Source organism: Miniopterus natalensis, chromosome 6 (genome assembly GCF_054644295.1).
Source record: "Miniopterus natalensis isolate mMinNat1 chromosome 6, mMinNat1.hap1, whole genome shotgun sequence".
Lineage (NCBI taxonomy): Eukaryota > Metazoa > Chordata > Mammalia > Chiroptera > Miniopteridae > Miniopterus > Miniopterus natalensis.
Window position 1 is genome coordinate 28794331 of NC_142086.1, and position 18697 is coordinate 28813027.

General features: G+C 45.3%; 1 protein-coding gene across 8 annotated transcripts in view; it reads right to left on the reverse strand.

Moving 5' to 3' along the window:
• ST3GAL6 (ST3 beta-galactoside alpha-2,3-sialyltransferase 6) overlaps positions 1 to 18184 on the reverse strand; it is a 50457-nt gene extending 32273 nt beyond the window's left edge. For 5 of the 8 annotated variants that reach the window (XM_016199727.2, XM_016199725.2, XM_016199728.2 and 2 more), the window contains exons 1-2: positions 18026 to 18172; positions 1012 to 1111 (exon numbers count right to left, since the gene is read on the reverse strand). In XM_016199727.2, the coding sequence (XP_016055213.1) occupies positions 1012 to 1100 (89 nt within the window). In that variant the 5' untranslated portion in view covers positions 1101 to 1111; positions 18026 to 18172. Of the gene's footprint in view, positions 1 to 1011; positions 1112 to 18025 lie in introns of all 8 variants that reach the window. The other 3 variants (XM_016199729.2, XM_087818127.1, XM_087818128.1) reach the window with 3 other exon arrangements.
• Positions 18185 to 18697: the final 513 nt, after the last annotated feature.

The following is an 18697-nucleotide window of genomic DNA, read 5'->3' on the forward strand; positions in this document are numbered from 1 at the left end:
ACTTACAGGGAGGTAGCCATGTAGCAAGCTTGTTTTTCTTTTCCTGTCTTCCATTACTAAGCGTGGGGCAGAGACAGGCTGTGGCAGAGATGGAGGGAAGTCCCTGTGGTACAATTTTCATGTAGTGTGTAATCAGACTAAGTTCTCTAGCTAAATATTTAAAAGTCCAAAGCCTAAAACCCAAAAGTCCTAAGCCCACCCACCTAGCAATGGGACTTTCCCAGTGACCATTTGCCTAACTTCCTTCCATGAAGAGCATTATAATTATTTCTCAATCAATCAGCATTGACATCAAATGCAGAAGTACCAATTTACATTTACATTTTTATCTAGTAAGCACAGCTAGAAACATCATCTAGGATCTACTATTAAAACCCTGGCAAAAAGAACTAGTTGTGTGATTTATTTTGATATAATCATATTTTACCATGCATTCAGGATGTAAAGGTCATCAATACTTTATTCCTAGACAAAGGACTGACAATGGGGAAAGGGGAAAAATCTTATTAGAGAAGTTTTCTCTGCAATAAAACTACCTTTACTTCTTCAAAGTTTTACAGGTGATATTTCAAGTCAGAGTTGTTCAAAATATACATATATCATCATTCACCAAATACTTCTAAACAAAGGAAACCACATGTAGTATCTACATTTAATCAAACAATCTCTTAGCCAAGCATTTTAGGCTCTAAAAGTCAAGTACCACTGAGTCCAAGAATCACTCATCAATTCAAGGAGATGAACTATTATGTAAAAAAAAAAAGTTTCATCCCAAAGGTGGTCAACACCACGGCTTCACTGAAAAGTCAAGGAAAAGGTGTTGCTTATCAGTTTTTACACTGCTAGAAATAAAATGCACAGGACACTAGCATGGCAAAAACCCAGTTTATAACAGAAAGCTAGAAAAGTTTCAAAATGCTACAGGGGTTTTTAATAGGGCTAATATTATTTGTGCATCCGTGTGAAAGACTAGCTTGAAAGATATTTTTAAATAACAAAAATGAAACTTACCAATAGACATTTGTTCCCCATAATATACAATGCAGCACATAGTAGAGGAAAACAGCACTCAGGAATATGGCCACGAGGTAGCCTCTCATGGCTGGCCCCCCTGCAACACAAGGAATGCAGCCCGGAGGCAAGGGTGTTAGAAAATGCATTTACCCAGCGGCTCGTGAATAAACGTGTAGAAAGGGAACGGTAGAAGGAAACGATGTGGGCCTATTATTTTCAAAATGCCCACTAACTGTGCAGAAAGAATTGTTTTCTGTCTCTCATCTTCTTTCATCAACACAACACAATGTGCATGTAGACCCTGTGATCGGTTCCCTTGTTCCAAAGCCAGCGGCTTCCCTGCTACTTGCTCATGTCAGGCGAGAAAGGGAAACATTCACGAGGAACAACATTTTTACACATCCACTCCGTGTTGGAAACTTTTTTCAAAAGCATAAAAGAATATTTTTTAACACTTTTCTCTCTCAACAGAAAGTGAATATATGCCTTGAGACGTAAACATTTCATTTCTTTAGTCCTTGAAATGACTTGTGTTACACATTACAATTTTTACAATGTTTTTCTAATTTTATAAAATAAAAGAAAAATGCTATTAAAAGTATTTTCCACATCCTCAATTTTAATACACCTTTAGAGGCACTTATTTGCTTTTTCGATATCGTAGCAAAGGTAAATTCAGCTAATTACTCACTTGCTTTGTATTAAATGACTTTATAGCTCATTGTACATTTGTAGACAGAAAAATCTTGACAGAATCCTTTCTATAGTATAAATTCAAAAACCAACAACAAAAAACCCTTAGAGAATGTTTTCTAAAACATGGTTATTTAGTTCCCACTTTTACTTCAAAAACAAAAATGAAGAGACTCTCATTTCCACATGCAATTAAGTGCAGAAGACAAATTTATTACATATGGTTCCACAGTAGATCTTCTGTTTCAATGCCTGTAACTTCAAACACATTTACTGGCCCGGCCAGCGTGGCTCAGCGGTTGAGCACCGACCTAGGATCCAGGAGATCGAGGTTCAACTCCCGGTCAGGGCACATGCCCGGGTTGCGGGCTCCATCCCCAGTCGGGGGCGTGCAGGAGGCAGCCGATCAATGACTCTCTCACCATTGATGTTTCTCTCTCTCTCTCTCTCTCTCTCCCCCTCTCCCTTCCTCTCTCTGAAATCAATAAAAACTTATTTTTTAAACACATATACTATTTCCCCATATCTCTTATCAAGTGTCTGGTGGAGATAACTGCATGCACCACTCCTCACTCCTCCCCTTATCCGTTAAGCTCAGTGAGGGCAACGCGCTGTGCAATGTGCAAGTCCGGCTGCAAGCATTTCCAAATGATGGAACGCTGCCCCCCTTTGCAAGGTAAAATAAGTGTCGGTGGAAACCTTAAAATAAAGCACTCCTCTGCCTTCATAAGTAGAATACGCTGAACAGAATTAAACTTTCCTTGATGATGAAGGTCATCTTAACAAATGTCCTGGCTGTGCTGGGCTCTGCTAGAGTTGGCACTTTCGGGAACTGCGCAGGGTGTGGGCTGGCTGCTCACCCGGGGTGACCAGCCAGTCAAGGCTGCTGATCTCGCCTCCCTTGCTGCAGCTGGTGCCTCCCACTGCTGTTAAGACAGCCACCACCCTACATGCCACGGTGATAATCAAAAAGGAAGGCTGGGTCAGGGGAAAGCAAACAAACGAAGCGGGCAAACTTCAGTTTCCACATCCTTCTAATTTAGTGTACATAATCCCTATGAAGAGTCAACACTGGTTGGAAACCAGAAGACAGGGTCTCATGGCCCAACTCCACATAATTCCCGGCTTGGGGGACCTCGGGTAGACAGTTTGCCTCTTCCAACCCGAGTGCCCTCACGTGTTTACCAGTGAGAGCACACAACTCGAAGGACAGGCATCTGGCACGACACAAAAATATGTGCTGAGCGTGTTTGTGTATTGCATTGTTGTTTGTTTTCTAAACCTAAAGTGTGGAGGAGAGACTGTTCCATAACTTGACAGCTGCCGGATCCACAAGCTGGACCCAGGACAGAGGGGGGAAGGTTGTTTACTGGGAACCCCACTCAGAGTGATGGGAATCGACGTTCCGACATAAATCGGCACCCCTCCCCCGCCTCCCACTGCCTGCGGTTTCCCGAGCAGGCTGCTGTCTGACCTAGTCAGGCACCTGATTTCCCCCACCTGGTAGCACCCACACACTAGTATCCCCCCGCCCCTCCTTTTTACCCTGTGTAATCCTTTGGCACCTGCCAAGTGGGTGCAGGAGTCTGTTTTGCCTTGCAGCTGCCCGGGACATGTCTCCTGTGTAAGTTTCCCTTAATAAACTCCATTAATTACCAGACTGCAGCGGGCAGCCTGTTTCTTTGGTCTTTTCTTGCCCTCTACTTGCAGAGGTAGCTTTTCATTCTCCGCGCCTTTCCCTGGGTCTGCGTGCACCAGCAACCGGCGAGCCAGGCAGGAGACCAAAGAAATGGGCTTTAGGGAAAAAGCATCTTCAGGGGAAATCTGAGGCTGGCCATTTACATCCATGTGGGGAAAGGTGGCCCCTCTGCTAGATACATGTGTGAGTACAGGGATGCCCCCAAAATTTATCAGCTAGTCTCAAGCCTTTGTTTGAGGAACTGCAGTGTCAGGGCAGGAAAATTTCTGACCGCAGTCATGAGCAGTTTGCTGGCCACTGACACTCAGCTAGAGGCAGAAGCCAGGGTTAGAAAAGTAGAGGAAGAACCGAAACTAGAAAAAGACACTGGAATGTCTACAGTCTGTCAGCATCAGACTGGCTGACGGAGGTGAGGGAGGAAAGGCCCATTCAGCAGAGCACGCTTCTTTTGTGGAAGCCCTGAGGTCTTCGTGTGCTTCTGTTTATATGTCCACGTGTCTATATATGTAGGAATTGTGTGGTATATTCTACCTCCGATGGCACTGCTGACTGGCAAAAGAGCTATGTTTAATTGGCTTAAAGGAATTAAGCACTTATATAAATTAAGGATTGGGTATTCTAAAATTTTCAGAAATACAGAAACCAATCCAAATGCTTTTCAGGATCAAGCGATTTTGGAAAATGTCTGACAGTAAAACTAGTTTAAGTTTGTTGATTTAATTAAAACAGACATGTCTTTACCTTTACTTTACCTAGCCTTATAAATTTATCAGCAAAAATAACAACTTAGAATGAAGGCTGATTTTGTCTAAAGTCTCATGAAGTTTTGTGGGCAACCTAAACATAACTGTTAAGAACCAATGAAATAAATAGATTTAAGTAGAATGAAAGGGCTTTAGGTGAAAGCTTTGACAATAACTGTAGAAGGTTTATGAAAAGAAATCTTTGGGGGGGAAATTTTAATGGGTGGTTAGGGTGGCCAAGATTAAAATGAATTTAAGTGGATTTAAATATTAAAAGTAAGCTGTTGTAATATGAGTTTGGTTCTCTCTCTGTTAAAACGTTTTCTTAGACTACAGGTCTGCTCCTGATAAGATATTGTAACGAGTTTTCTGCCTAGAAAACAAAGATTCTATATTCTATCAAAATAATTTTCTGTGTTTTATGTTGTCTTAACCAGGTCTTTGATTACTAAAGAAAAAATCTTCTCAATGATAAAAGCTAACCTTCTGCATTTGAAATGCCGCGGCTGACGTTCAGCAGAAGGCAGCAGCAACGGAATCTACAGGGACGTGGCACGTGTGGCTGAAGTCCATCCTGCTTCTGCAGGAATGACCCCTCACTGCCACTTTTGCCATCCTGATGTCCTTGTAATATGGCAACAGTCTGCTCCTGAACCAGGGAAATTAAGATGGGTAAACAATGGTTGTCAATTAAAGGAATAGTCAGGGCTACGGGAGCCCCAGACAGCTGCTCGGTTCTCCCAGGCTCCCTGGAAAACCCCACTCAGTATTTGCATTCCTTCATCCATCCTAGTGCTCTTCAGCTGGACTTAATTCAGCTGCCACACGGTGTGGGTTATCCATTGTGTTCCTGCTGTACGTTTGTCGTCTGGGCAGGCCGAAGCCTTCCTCTGCTGCAAGGCTGATGCCCTCACAGTGACAAAGAGACTGTGAGGAAATGTGTTTGCCACTTGGGTTTACCTGCCAGATGCTCCCTCAATGCTATTCACCTAGCCCCACTATGTGCCACGGGACGGTGGCTCTGAACCTGTCATTGTTTTCCTTCCCAACCTCTGTGAAAGGGGCTCATTCTGTTGATGACATAATGCTAACCTGTGAAGACTGGCCTCTGTGCAGAAAGCCTTGCAGGCTTTGCTGGACCACCTACAACAGAGAGGATGGGCAGTGAGTCCACAGAGAATTCCAGGTCTGGGCACCGCACTCAAGGCCTCTGGAGCTGTACAAGACCTGCATTGTCACAAAGTACCAGCCTAACCTATCCAAAAAATGTGAAAGAGGTACAGGATTTTGTGGGAATTCTGGGGTACTGGTAAACATTTGTGCCCCACCTGGCACCATGCCTTCAACCATTATATTGTCTAGTCAAGTAGGGACGTATGTGGGACTGGGGAGCCAAACAACGGGCTGCCTTTGAGAAGGTAAAAAGTCTACCTTTAGACAGATTCAAGTCCTTGGAATCTCCCAGGCAGGGCTGCCATCTGAGTTTGACATTTCAGTAACCCTGGAAGGCATGGGCCGGGCATTCTGGCACAAACAGCAAAAGGAAAGAGTGCCCCTTGGGTTTTGGACCCAATTATAGAAGGGAGCAGATATCAGACAGGCTCCAACAGAACAGCAGTTATTGACAATGAACACAGTTCTCTCACCAAAGAGCAGCCAGTGACGGTAAGAACTTCCCTTCTCACCAAGGAGTGGATGGACATGTTCCACCGGCCTGCCTCTCCCACAGCCCAGCCTCCTCCTCACTGAACAGCATGCTCACGACGGAGGAACACTCTGTCCAATAGTCTTGTTTTCAGAGATGCAATTATTAGGCCTGTTGAATATACAGACCCTCCAAATGCTCCCACTCCTATCCCCGAGTCTGCCCCTGCAATCTGCAGAGAGGGAATATGGGAAGTTCTGGCTGGGGCTTGGTATAATATGGCTCTAGCCAGGACCATCCATCTACCTGGATGGCAGCTGCCATCCAACCATCCACCAACACTATCTGGGTGGGAACAGGAACGATGGGCTGAATTAGGAGCCGTGACTGGTAATCGAGCATCAGCCTTGGCCACTGATCCTGTACACTGACAGGTGGGCCGTTTTAAATGGAGTCACTTCATGGCTTAGACAATGTAAACGAAAGGTGTGGATAAGTAGGAACAAACCTTTATGGGGACAAGAGATTTGGGCTCACAAGAGCATGAGGCAGATCTTGTCTTCCATGTCCCTGCCCATAAGGCATCTACACCTCCAGATAAGCTGCAAGCAGACGTCTTGGCAAAAATACAGGCTTTAGCAAATGAGCCATCAGTTGGCACTGCCATTTGGGTGCACCTGAAGCATGGGCATGGCAAAGGTGGCAGGGCTGCCTTTAAAATACAGTGACCTGTCAATTTAGTTATTGAATTGAGGTTCTACCTTCTATATCAGTGATTTTCAATGTTTTTCATCTGATGGCATACATAAACTAACTAGTAAAATTCTGTGGCATACCAAAAATATATTTTTTGCTGATCTGACCAAAAAATGGCATAATTTTGATTCACTCACATCGGATGAGCATTGTTGTGTTGGCTGTTTTTTTGGTTTTGTTTTTTTACAATCTAAGGGAAATGAGGTCAGTGCCCCTGACTATATAGTCAGGTATTGCAAGTTTTAAAAATTCTTGTGGCACACTGGTTGAAAATCGCTGTCCTGTATAACCCATAGCAGCTGGGTTGGTGGAATGGAAAAATAGCCACCTTAAACTGCAGATAAAGTTATTAACTAGAAAACCTACTTTGGCTGGTGGACAAAGGTGCCTTCCCAAGCATGAAAACATTTAAAGGACTAACCTGAGGGACCTACTGCACCCTACGCTAGGCTGGCGACTGAGACCGAGGCCCCCAGTAAGGTAAAGGTGAGGAAAACAAAGGACACAGCCATAATCCCAACACTTGCCATGGGCCAACAAACTATGACAGAGGGCACCAGGCACTATGGTCTCTGGATCAGGGACCATTTCTGCAATGGGATGTTCCACCAGGATAAGTCCATTACTTCCCTGCATGGGAAGTGCTCAGTTTCTGGTGGGATCCTGTTATCCTACTGCAATGAGGGCCTGTAGAAACACACTAGTAAAAGAGGGAAGAAGATAGAGGTCCTGGTCTGGTACATTCCTCCCCGTATTCGCCTCCTCACGCCAGGAAGCACCACCTCCCCTGGCAACATGTATGGTTTACACGGCCTGCCCAGCTTCCAAAGACTGTGGCCACATCAACCTCTGAAAACCAGGCTACAAGCGTAATTCTCATAGAAGGAGAAGATCTCCCAATTCAAGTCCCTGTATTTTTCTTTCCGATCCTAGACTCCTGCTGTTCTGGTGGCATCCAGTTTGTCTTACAACAGCCTAAGACATGCTTCATATGTAAGTTTCCCTTAATAAACCCTATTAATTAGCAGCCTGGAGTGACCAAGCTGTTTCTTTGGTCTTTCCCTGCCCTCTAATCACATTGGTAGGTTTTCAGTCCCGGGGTTTTTCCTTGGGTCTGCGTGCTCTAACAAAGCCAGCTGTTCTCTTTTGCTACAGTTAAATGCATGGGTTTTGAGAAAGCCAGACTGAGACTTGGCTTATCCTTAGTGCAGCCTGTGCTGTATTCTTATTGGCCTGACAGGAAGATGCAACTGGGTGTTGTTTTGGCAGAAAGTCCAGCATCTAGTAATGGCAAAGGGAACAAAGCGTGTGAGTGAGGCACAGAAAGGTCTGCTGCCTCCATCCCCTCAGGCCTGTGCCTCCCTTCCCCCTTCCTTCCGTCTTCATCACCTACTGTAATGTATGCTGTCTTGATGTATTGTGGAGTATTATAAAAGTTGCCTTAAATTTATTTGGGTAAAAAGCAAAAAATAAATTGCATACTATTTAGTGGGTAAAAATAATAGTGTGGTTCTGTGTTTACTGAGAAATCATTGGTAAAATCTAAGTGATGGAGACGACTAGGGTTTGGAATTATCAAAGTTCAAAACAGTGAGATGTTTGGGATGTTAGATGCATCACTCAAGTAGCTAATGGATGACTCAGAGACAGAGAAGATAGCCAGCCCAGAGTCTGGCCCTTATAATGTGTTCAACAAATGTTAGGTTTCCTTCCTCCTCTTGTGCTGGATGAGCTGCGAATGGCCAAGGAACTGGACTCCGGCCTGGTTCTAAAAGGCAATTCACCGTGTATGTGAGAGAGGTGAAACTAGTCACCTCTTTGGCCACAGGCCATGAGGCACGCTTCATGATGACAAGAAGGGCTGGCAGTGCAGATGGAGCCAATATGGACTTGGCTTGTCTCATCCCTTTCATTGAATTGACCTCAGCAAAATGCTCATCCCTCCCATGGAGGTATCACCCAGACATAAATACAGGATATGTTTAAGACTGTCCTGGAAGGCATTTCACCATGGGCCAAACAGTCACCAAGCAACCTACCTAAATGCCCAAATTAAATATTTAATGCTCCTCCCAGAATAACATCATTTATGCAAACACCCAACGAGGATGACACCAGCATCAGCAATTTTTTAAAAACGTATTTACATCTAAGATAAGACAGCATGTGATGCAGAGAGAAAAAACTCAGTTTACAATTCAATTTGCTTATCTGTCACCCAAAACACATTCTTTGGGAAATTTATGTATTATTTCACAGAGCACAAGTATGGGTAACTGACATTTTCATTGTTTTTCACTCACAAATGTGGTTTGGCTGAAAACAAAGAACTGTGAGAGAATGTTCTTTTTCCTTTTAAAAAGTAAAACGAGCTTACTCTTGAAGAGCCACTGCACACTTGAGGAAATTTAGGAAGCTTAGCCACTCTCTTATATTTCACAGACAATTCAAAGCGCCCACATTCAAGTTGCAAAATAGACTTGGACCAGCCAGGATATCCTTGTGATTAAACTATAGATCCTCTGCTTGCTCACAGGAAAAAGAATCCACAAGTAAACAAATTCTTCTATTATATTTTATAAATGGAATCATCATTTTGCTTTGAACAAAAGTAGTCAAAGGAAAACCAGTTAGAATGTCTGCTCTAAAAAAAATTATAGCCCCGGCCTCTGTGGCTGTTGGTTGGGCGTCGTGCACTCAAAGGTTGTGAGCTGGATTCCCCGTCAGGGCACATGCCCAGGTTGCGGGCTCGATCCCCGGTAGGGGGTGTGTAGGAGGCAGCCGATTGATGTTTCTCTCTCACATCGATGTTTCTCTCCCTCTCTAAAAATCAATTAAAAAAATCTTTAAAAAAACAATTATGCCCTTCAGTATAGCTTCATTCACCAAAACAAGTTTTCCAGTTCTTGACACTAAACATCACAGACACCAGCTTCTTGGCTGCCGCTCTCCTAAGGCCGGGTTCCCTAAGACATCCTTTACAAAATTTATATCCTAAAAGCAGTTATTCATCTAAAGTGTGAGGAGAGGGCCTCATGGGAGAGGAGGACTCGCTGGCAGAGATCACACATTCATTTCTTCTTAAATTATACAGAACCGAATATATAAATAACCTCCATAAGTGAAAGTGAGCTCAGTCTTGGCAACAGTGTTTCCTTTTCTTTCAAAATAAAAGTATATTTTATTTGTGTGGAGCTTCAAAAACACTTCCAACAACCCTAGTATGTCCACTGCACTTGAACACCAAAGCAAGCTAGAGCCGCGGGTGCCCGGGCATGATCTCCGCGCCCCAGGGAACTGAAAGCTGCCCGAGGTGAGCTGTCCCAGGTCACCCAGCCCGAGGACGGAAATAGGCTCGCACTCTGACCACTTCATTCTCAGGGTTCCATTTCTGGTGTCACCCTGTCTATCAACATTAAAGGCAGAAGAGGAACTCAAAGGAGAGGATCCTAGCCCGCGGCATCCCGCAGTGCTCCGGGCAGCTCAGCTCCAAAAGGGGCAATTCAGACCCTGGTGAGAAGGCAGGGGCCCTGGGGCAGGAGTGTCCGGCCTGCCATGGCAGCCCCTGGGGTCAGCACCAGCTCAGGTTTGTTCAACATTCCTCGCTGGATCTGAATCTCTGGGGCTCAGGTGAGGGCACTGAAACAAGCACCTTGCAATTAGATTCTTGCGCATGCTGAAGTGTGACCGTCGCTGCTCTGGGACACTAGAGCCTGCAGGAAAAGAACCACGGAGGGTTCAAGTGAGATACGGAGACCACCACAGGGTATCCCACTGCGCTGAAAGCTCCAAGAGCACAACTACCTATCATTTCATTTCCAGCACTTCTAACAACGCCTGTCAAATAGAGGATAAGTAGACAGTTGTTAAGATAGTTACAGATCCCATAACTAAATGCTCTGTGTTCCTTTTTTATCCCAAATGCCTCGCACATGGAAAATGCCCAGTGAATAGTAGCTGAGGAGAACCATTAAGGTATATGAGGGCCGAGCATGTGCCAAGGCCTGTGGTAAGTGCTTCGGGTGTATTGTCTCACGTAACCCTCACAACTGTGAGAGGTGTGGTCACCTTACAACCTGCACTCACAGAGGAGGAAAATGAAGCTCTGAGAGCAGCTGTCACTTTCCTGAGCTGATAAGCAGCAGAACCAGGACTCAACCCCCTGTCTACCAGACCAGAGCCCGGGCCTCTCTCCTGATGGCAGCTATTACAAATGCACACAGGCCCGTCCTTCTGACACCAGACTAACACCACAGCATGTTCCTCTAATTTGCCTCCCCCACCAGCTCCTTAAGCAATCACTTCTAGTGGTTGCTGAAATGGAGAGAAAGGTTATAGTCACAAACTGTGTTGAAATAAAACCCTATTACTCCTAACCCTGTTCTTCCCAATCCCATTCCTCTGGATTTTAGTAAATCCATTTTTTTTTCTCTCCATGGTTCTGTGGAGTGTCCTAGAGCAGTGGTCCTCAGACTGTAGTGTGTGTAAGAAGCAAGTTAGAGGGTGCTTGGTTCATTCACTCCCGAGCCCAGAGCAACCATGATAGCATTGCTTATAAAAACAAACACAAAAATAACCTATAAAATGTCACTTGGAAAGGGTCATATTTTTATTTTTACTCTCTCCTATTGCTTTTTCCAGCAACCTACTAGAAAAGAAGTATGTTCAGCAATAATTCTGGAAGCATTGTTCTACTGACCAAGTATAAAACCCTGTGGGTATCTCAATGCCACACACCACCAGGGAAGAAAAACCCTTCAAGCTCACTTTTCCCGACACGGAGCACGTGCACACAGACCCAGCTGCTTGGCTTCATTGCACTCAGTTTCCTCTAGACCTGGCTGCAGGCGCTTCCCAATGCCCACATGCAGCCTCAGCCCCACTCCAAGCTCTTGGACTGATCCCGGCCCAAGGAAAGGGAGCCTGAGGAGCCCTCAAGTAGCCGCTCAAGAGCTCAGTCAAGTTCCTGCTGATCCTACACTGACCTTGGACGTATCTGCCGGACCTGGGTTCCTGTTGTCAGTCCCCGAAAGAGCCTCGCTCTTCAGCGCCTGCCTCCTCCTTCAGCCACCCCAGCAGCTCTGCAGCTGGACTTCAGACTCGTCAGTAACTAGGATCCTAAACCACGTCCTCAGCCATTCTGTGCCCTTACGCTCTCTGCTTCCTCCGCGACAGGTGCCCTGCTCTTCTGGCGGCTCTGTCTCCTATCACACCCTAACAATACTACCCAATAACTTGCATCTTTATGCAAATTTAAAAAGGACACTCCCTCTGTTTTCACATAACCCCAGGGCCACCTATCTTGGCATGGGCAGGATTTCAGCCACAACTCTTCCCTTAGCCAGGTGCCCCTGTTCACGGCTCACCTCCACCACCTTGTGAGGTGGCCCTGTGGACAGCCTGTGTCCGTTCAGCCCGGGAGAGGCCCCTCTCCATTCAGGTCTCCACCACGCCTCAGCTCACACTGAGTCCCACCCGAGACTGTCAGAGCTTGACCAACAGATCTCACATCCTGCCCTCCTTCCTCTTGGTATTACTCAGTTCACGACTATTCTCTGCAATCACACGTCCGTGGGAACATGAGCTCCGGCTCTAGCTATGCATTAACGTCTAGATCCTGGTCCAGCTCCATGGCTGCCCTAAGCCTCCTAGACCTAGCCATTTTCATATAGCCCAGGCCTTAGCGGAGACACCAAGGACCCATCGTGACAGATGAAAGGCCTCAGTCCTCCTTAACTCATTTATTTACTACCCCCCCCTTTTAAGTGTGGTCCTTATTACTAACTAGATAATCCAAATGTGTCCACAGCCTCATTTCCATACCAAGCACCTCCGCCCTCTAGCAGTGGTGACCGTGTAATAGCACAGGTCATTACGTACTTACTAAATGCCCAGCTCTGCACTACCCCCTTTGCGCTCATGATGATGAAAGCAGGGATACTATCATCCCCAGGCTGGAGATGCTTAACTCCCAGATCAGTGGCCAGAATTCAAACTCAGATCTGTCTGGGTTTTTTAATTGTACACTATAGGAAACTATAACTACTATATTTTTAAACTATAACATCATGAACATATTCACTTAATAGCTTTTTAAAGTAAAGTAAGAGACTGATACACATTAAATGTATGCATTTATTAAAATACACTTACTTAGAAACATTATAATATGAAAAACTATTCATTTTATAATGAAAGAGGTAAGTGTTAATGAATCAGTAGTCTGGCTGACAGGACTTTGCTAGGAAGACCTGAAAATGCTCAATAGGCTAGATGTAAAGAAGGAAATTGTGGATATAAAATTAATATGCAACATTACACCTGAAAAGGCTAAATTTAAACCTGAAGTGTTGAGCTACTGTTATTTGATACAAATTAATGGGGAGGGGGATTCTGTCATTACTGAGTATATTAATAGAAAATTATAAGTTGATTTATGTGCCCGCCCCCATAAATACCTATTTGTATAATTTCAACAAATTAGACCGACTGTACACATTTTGACTGATTCCTAAACACATCATCGGTTTGCCCTGGCCAGTGTGGCTCAGTGGTTGGGCGCCTTCCCTTGCACCAAAAGGTCACCAGTTAGGTTCCAGATCAGGGCACATGCCTGGGTTCTGGGCTCAATCCCCGGTAGGGGGCATGCAGGAGGCAGCCGATCGATGTTTCTCTTGCCCTCCCTCCTTCCCTCTCTCTAAAATCAATAAAACCATATTTTAAATGCATCGTTGGTTTTCCTCCTGCAGGCAGAAGAACACATATAACTAATCAGCTGACGTTTCTCCTCACCAGTCCTGCTAATACAGTGGCATGCAGCTAGTGTCTACACACAAACACACTTTCTCTTTCAGTTTCTGACGAAAGCCAGTGCTTTTGTTAGACTTCACCCTTAGCATGTGTAGACAGAGATTTTCACCTAAAGCTAAGCTGTAACTGCCAAACCAGATAACTGAATCTTCCCCTGAAAATTGTATGTGCTCACTGCAAAGAATGATGTTTTGGCAGAATTTGTTTTTCAGTAGCACAGTGGGACACTCCCAAATCATTCAACTGATAGCTTGCTATTGTGCATGCTAAAAATAAACAAACTGAAGTTCCTGTTTTTGAGATTTCTCCCTTTAGATTCAACTATATTTCTGGCTTGTTTCAATTAGTATAATGCTTTTGAAACAATGTCCAAGTTGTTGCTTCTACCAGGAATTCACTCCTTTCTATTGCTAAGTAATATTCCATTGTGTGGCTATACCATAACTTGTTTATCAATTCACCAGCTAATAGATATTTGGTTCCTTTTCAGTTTTTGGTTACTGTAAATAAAGCTACACATTTAAGTACAAGTCTTTGGGTGGGCATATATGTCTTCATGGGTCATATAGTAAATGTATGCTTGAATTTATGTGAAAATGTTATATTGCATTCTGATGCCTATTTTTGATCAACAGATTTGCTTCAGCCTCTCAGTTGAAAGGAAAAAGCCCCTACCCAACTATTCAAATTATTGACACCACTGGAAGCCACACCCACTGACAGAGGTAAGAAATGATTGATTTATTAACATCTGGCACTCATATGCATGTGCGCTCATCTACTTCAGGATGTGGGGAACAGAGTTCAGTCTGGTGAGGGAGCCAAGTTACGTTGTTTCAGACTAAGTGTGATCATCTGTGATGAAAAAAGCTAAATACTTTAAGACTCTGCTACTCAGAGCGGCCCACTGACCAGCAACATTGGCATCACCTGGGATCTTGACAGGCCGAATCTCAGCTCCATCCCTCCATCCACTGAGTCAAATTTCACGTTAACAAGATCCCCAGGTGATCCAGCTCCACTGGGGAGGGAATGATGGGCCACTGAGAGGATCAGGGCTTCACCAAAAATAGTTTTTGAGAGGAACTGGGAGCTCATTCTGTAGGCCATGCTCTCTCCCTTCAAAGTCCTTTGGGGCTTGATCTTTTAAAATTTCCAATAACAGAATTTTCTCCGAAGAAGCTAGTGAGACCTTCTGAAAGCAGCTTGGAGAAAACTTTCACCATTCTAGGGAACGTCTGTGGTTCCTCTGTAAACGCCCCACTCATCTTAGTTTCTATAGTTTTCAGTCTCACCCTCCCACTTACCACCAGTGTCGCTATGACACTGCCGGTATTTTTGAGAAGAAACAGAGGGGTGGGCAAAATTAGGTTTACAGTTGCTAGTATGGAAAAATACAAATTAATAAACAAGGATAGAAGAATAAACTGTGCTTCAGCGGGAAGCCCCTTCTGCCCACCCCTGCACGCGGCTCCTCAGCCTGGGCCTGCAGGACTCACGCTTCCTCCGGCACGGCCGCCGATGTGCCTAGAAGTGCCAGCCGAGTCACCAGCCACACCTCGACACCAACATTTCCAATGACCGCATTCACGATCTGGACCCAAGAACGACAGATCTCAGAGCTGGAAAGACTGCAGGGCTCAGGGCATTGAAACGGAGCAAGGTCTTAAGTCTTCATATTCCACAAGAAACAGCCACGGTTTAGAAGAACTGAAAACCCTGCCAAAGGTTACCTGGCGAAAAGCAGCAGCGTCAGCCGCACAGGAGAACATTTTTACGTGGATTCTGCTCCAGGGCGATGCCGGCCTCATCTCTGTTCCGCCCCAGGCCTCTCTGAGCTCGGGGGTTCCAGTTCCTGAAGCCCCTGCCCTGCGAGGCGCTGCTGGGGCCTGGGCCTCAGCCCTCCACGGGCTCTGCCTCTGCCCCCAGGTCGTCTCTTCCAACGCAGCACAAACACACGTGTTCTCGAGCTTTTATCTTAATCCTGTTTCCCAAACCCACGTTCTCGTGGCTTCTCAGCGGCTAGCAATAATCTCTAATCTCTCTTCCCGTTAAACCAGCCCACGCGCTGCACCTGCCGTAAAACCTTCAAAGCCCAGCCCTCGCTTTGTCACCTGCCCCACAGGAAACGCTTACGTGGCTTTCGCTATCTGCCAAACAAACAAAGTCCCTTAGCCTGGCACTGAAGGCTTCTATCTTCTTTTCATTCAATTTCAATTTTTCCTTCTTTAATTTATTCTTTGTGGGTAGCAGCGTAATTAGGGGTTAAGGTTGCCCACCTGGCTATCAGCCCTCCTGGGTTTGGGTCGCAGATCTACCTCTGACTCGTTGTTGGGCCCTGGGAGTTGCTTAACCTCTTTACACCTCAGTTTCCCCTCCTGTAAAATGGAAGTGATGGTGCCACCTAATAGAGCTATGGTAAGTAGTAAACATAAGGCACTTAGGTAAATGTCTGGCACATGGTAAGGATGCTCCTAATCTTGTTTTAATTCTTTTAAAACAAATGAAGCATTAGCTGTCCATACACCAAACCCTCCCTAAAAAACTAACTTCACAGCATCCTGGGAAAGGTCCTGCAGGACTCACCGTGTTGTGTGAGTAACAGCCTCCAAGAAACTAGGCTTCCGCGGCAGTGCCCGCAGGTATGTCTGCACGTTCATTTCAACAGCTCGGAGTCTCTGATAGGAAGCCTCCCTCATCTTCTAAATATAAGACGGAAGGCATCCGAGAGAGCAGTCATTCACCCGCAAAACTCGTCTTAGAATCAGACCCTGTTTCTGGCGGCAGGAGCCACACCTTTTTTCATGCTGCTCTGAATCTTAAAAGTGCTTCAAAACTGCTCTGAATCTGCATAATAACCCAGATTTGTAATCAGCATATCAAACTGAAGCGAGAAAATCAAGGTCTCTACAAATAATCTGAGTTGGAGAACAGGTTTCATCTTTCACTCTGATTTGGACCCGCTATAATGTTGAGCAGGGTTCAAATACCATGTTCTAGGCTCAGGAGCAAACCCCAGGGCCAGTCAGCCACGTCCAACAAGGTAAGAGCTGAGTCTTCATTAGAGAGTGGGGGCAGAGGAGTGGTCACTGCCACGCGTGGCAATAAAGAGTCCAAATGTTCTGAGCGCTACGGGGCAGAGCTGTGTGAGATGCCTTAGGTGTGTAATTATTTTAATCCTCAAAGCCACCCTTGAGGAAAGGCACTGTCGTCCCTATCACACGGATGAAGACACTAAAGCCCAGAGAAGTTATAACGAGCACCCCAGTAGCAGTGACTGGGACTTCAGGCACACACCAGAATCCGTGCTCTTCAACCTTTATTATGCTATAAAGATTCAAATTATCTCCATGTTTCTAATGCCAAGAGATGTAAAGATGGACAGGAAAGGCATTTCCACACATCTCCGAGATGATCACAGCACCAAGTCCACTAAATTAAGATGCTTCCAGCAGTGACCCCGCCTGCCTCCAGTGACCTGATGACCCAGCCCTACCTCCGACCTAGGTTCAGTCTCAGGAGTTCTGCAAGCCCAGGGGCTCAGGACACTGGGGAAGGGCTTTGAAACAACTCATGAACAATTTTGGTTTGAATAACTAAGAGACCAAGAGAATCTCAAGGACTAAATCTCCAAACCATTATAAATGTCCACATTAGCCAGGACCACTGAAGCATCCAGTTCCCAGCCAGTAAGCACCCTCCACAAAACGATTTCCAAATAAAACAGTAATGAAACAATTCTGCTAGCAGAATAATTGTTCTCTGATGAAACTTAACAACCAGAAAGACTATGGATTCATGGGTAAAAACATCGAGCTAATTCCTGGTGGACATTTGAGCTCCAGGGCTTTCTCAGAATAAATTTATAAATTGAGATTCCATGAATACTAAGGAGAATATGCCTAAAAATTCTATTAAAGTACTTTAATAAAATTATTATTAGATGTAGCATTTAAAGACAGAGGGAATTCAAGTTCATTCTATAGAGAAAACAAGGCACAGAAAGGGCAAGCATCTTGCCCAAAGTAGCACAGCTTGTTAATAGCAATTTCTACAATAGTTGTGATTCATGTAATGTTCTAGTTTCAACTCCAGAGTTTTCTTACTCTTTAAATTCCAGATTGGTTTAAAACATTCCCAAGAAACACCCATTCATATGGAGAATAAAAGTAATATTTAAAACTTCCCTAGCTCAACCTTGAGGTATGCTGAAGAGTCACTGGTTATAGGAATAGTCTCAGAGGCCCTCTGGCTTCATATTAAATTCATAAGCGATCCACTAACAGGCAGCCCTATGCAAAGGAGAGGGTATTTTAAAGTCACCTGCTAGAAATGGGAACATTGTATCATTCAATGTATGAGAACATTTCACGTGTTCAAACTTCCATCTAAAAAGTCTGAGCCGAGCCCGGCCGAGCGTGGCTCAGCCGCTGAGCATCAGCCCGGGATCCAGGAGATGGCGGTTCAATTCCGGGTCAGGGCACAGGCCCTGGTTGAGGGTTCGATCCCCGTCGGGGGCGTGCAGGAGGCAGCTGATCAGTGACTCATCACTGATGTTTCTCTCTCTCTCCCCCTCTCCCTTCCTCTCTCTGAAATCAATAAAGATATATTTAAGAATAAAATAAAGAAAAAGTGTGAGCCGAAGGCAGTGTGGCCTGGGCCTACCTGCACCGTTACGGACTCCGTTTCCCAAAGGCCTTCTGTCCCTGAAGGTAAGGAAAGCGGTAAGGCTGCCTGAGCGTCAGGAGGCTGGCGGCTCAGTGGTCGCCCCACAAGGAATCATCCAAGCCAAGGCTGCCCTGCCGCTTCACTTGCCGGCACTGAAACGAAACACAAAGATTTAATCCATTACAAATGTAATCCATGCAGAACATTTTGATGAAAACACTCTTTTCGTAAACTCACCCCCGACCCCTCCCAAAGTGCTTGACAGGATGATGAAATTAAATCCAAAAGCAAAACAAAAAACCCGACAGCAAAACCGACGGCACGTATTAGTGTCGTTCATGACGGCTTATCCACGGGGTCCAGCTCAGTCTTCTCGAAAAAACTACCATCTCGAGCTCAGTGAACCCAAAGCGGCCTGGTAATGAAAGAACCATCTGTCTTCCCGTCAGCCTCTCTCCACACACACAGCTTTGTTGTTGCCAGCGGAGGTGAGAGAAGGAGCGGCTGCTCCGCAGACGCTGGGAAGGGGAAGGGGAAGGGGAGGGGAGGGGAGCAGGGGGAGGAGAGCGGGGAAGGGGGCAGTAAAGCAGCAAGGCCAAAGTGAAATTAGTAAAACAGCAACTGGCTTGAGAAAGTGCTGTGGCCACTTTCTCAAAAATGTTTTGAAAC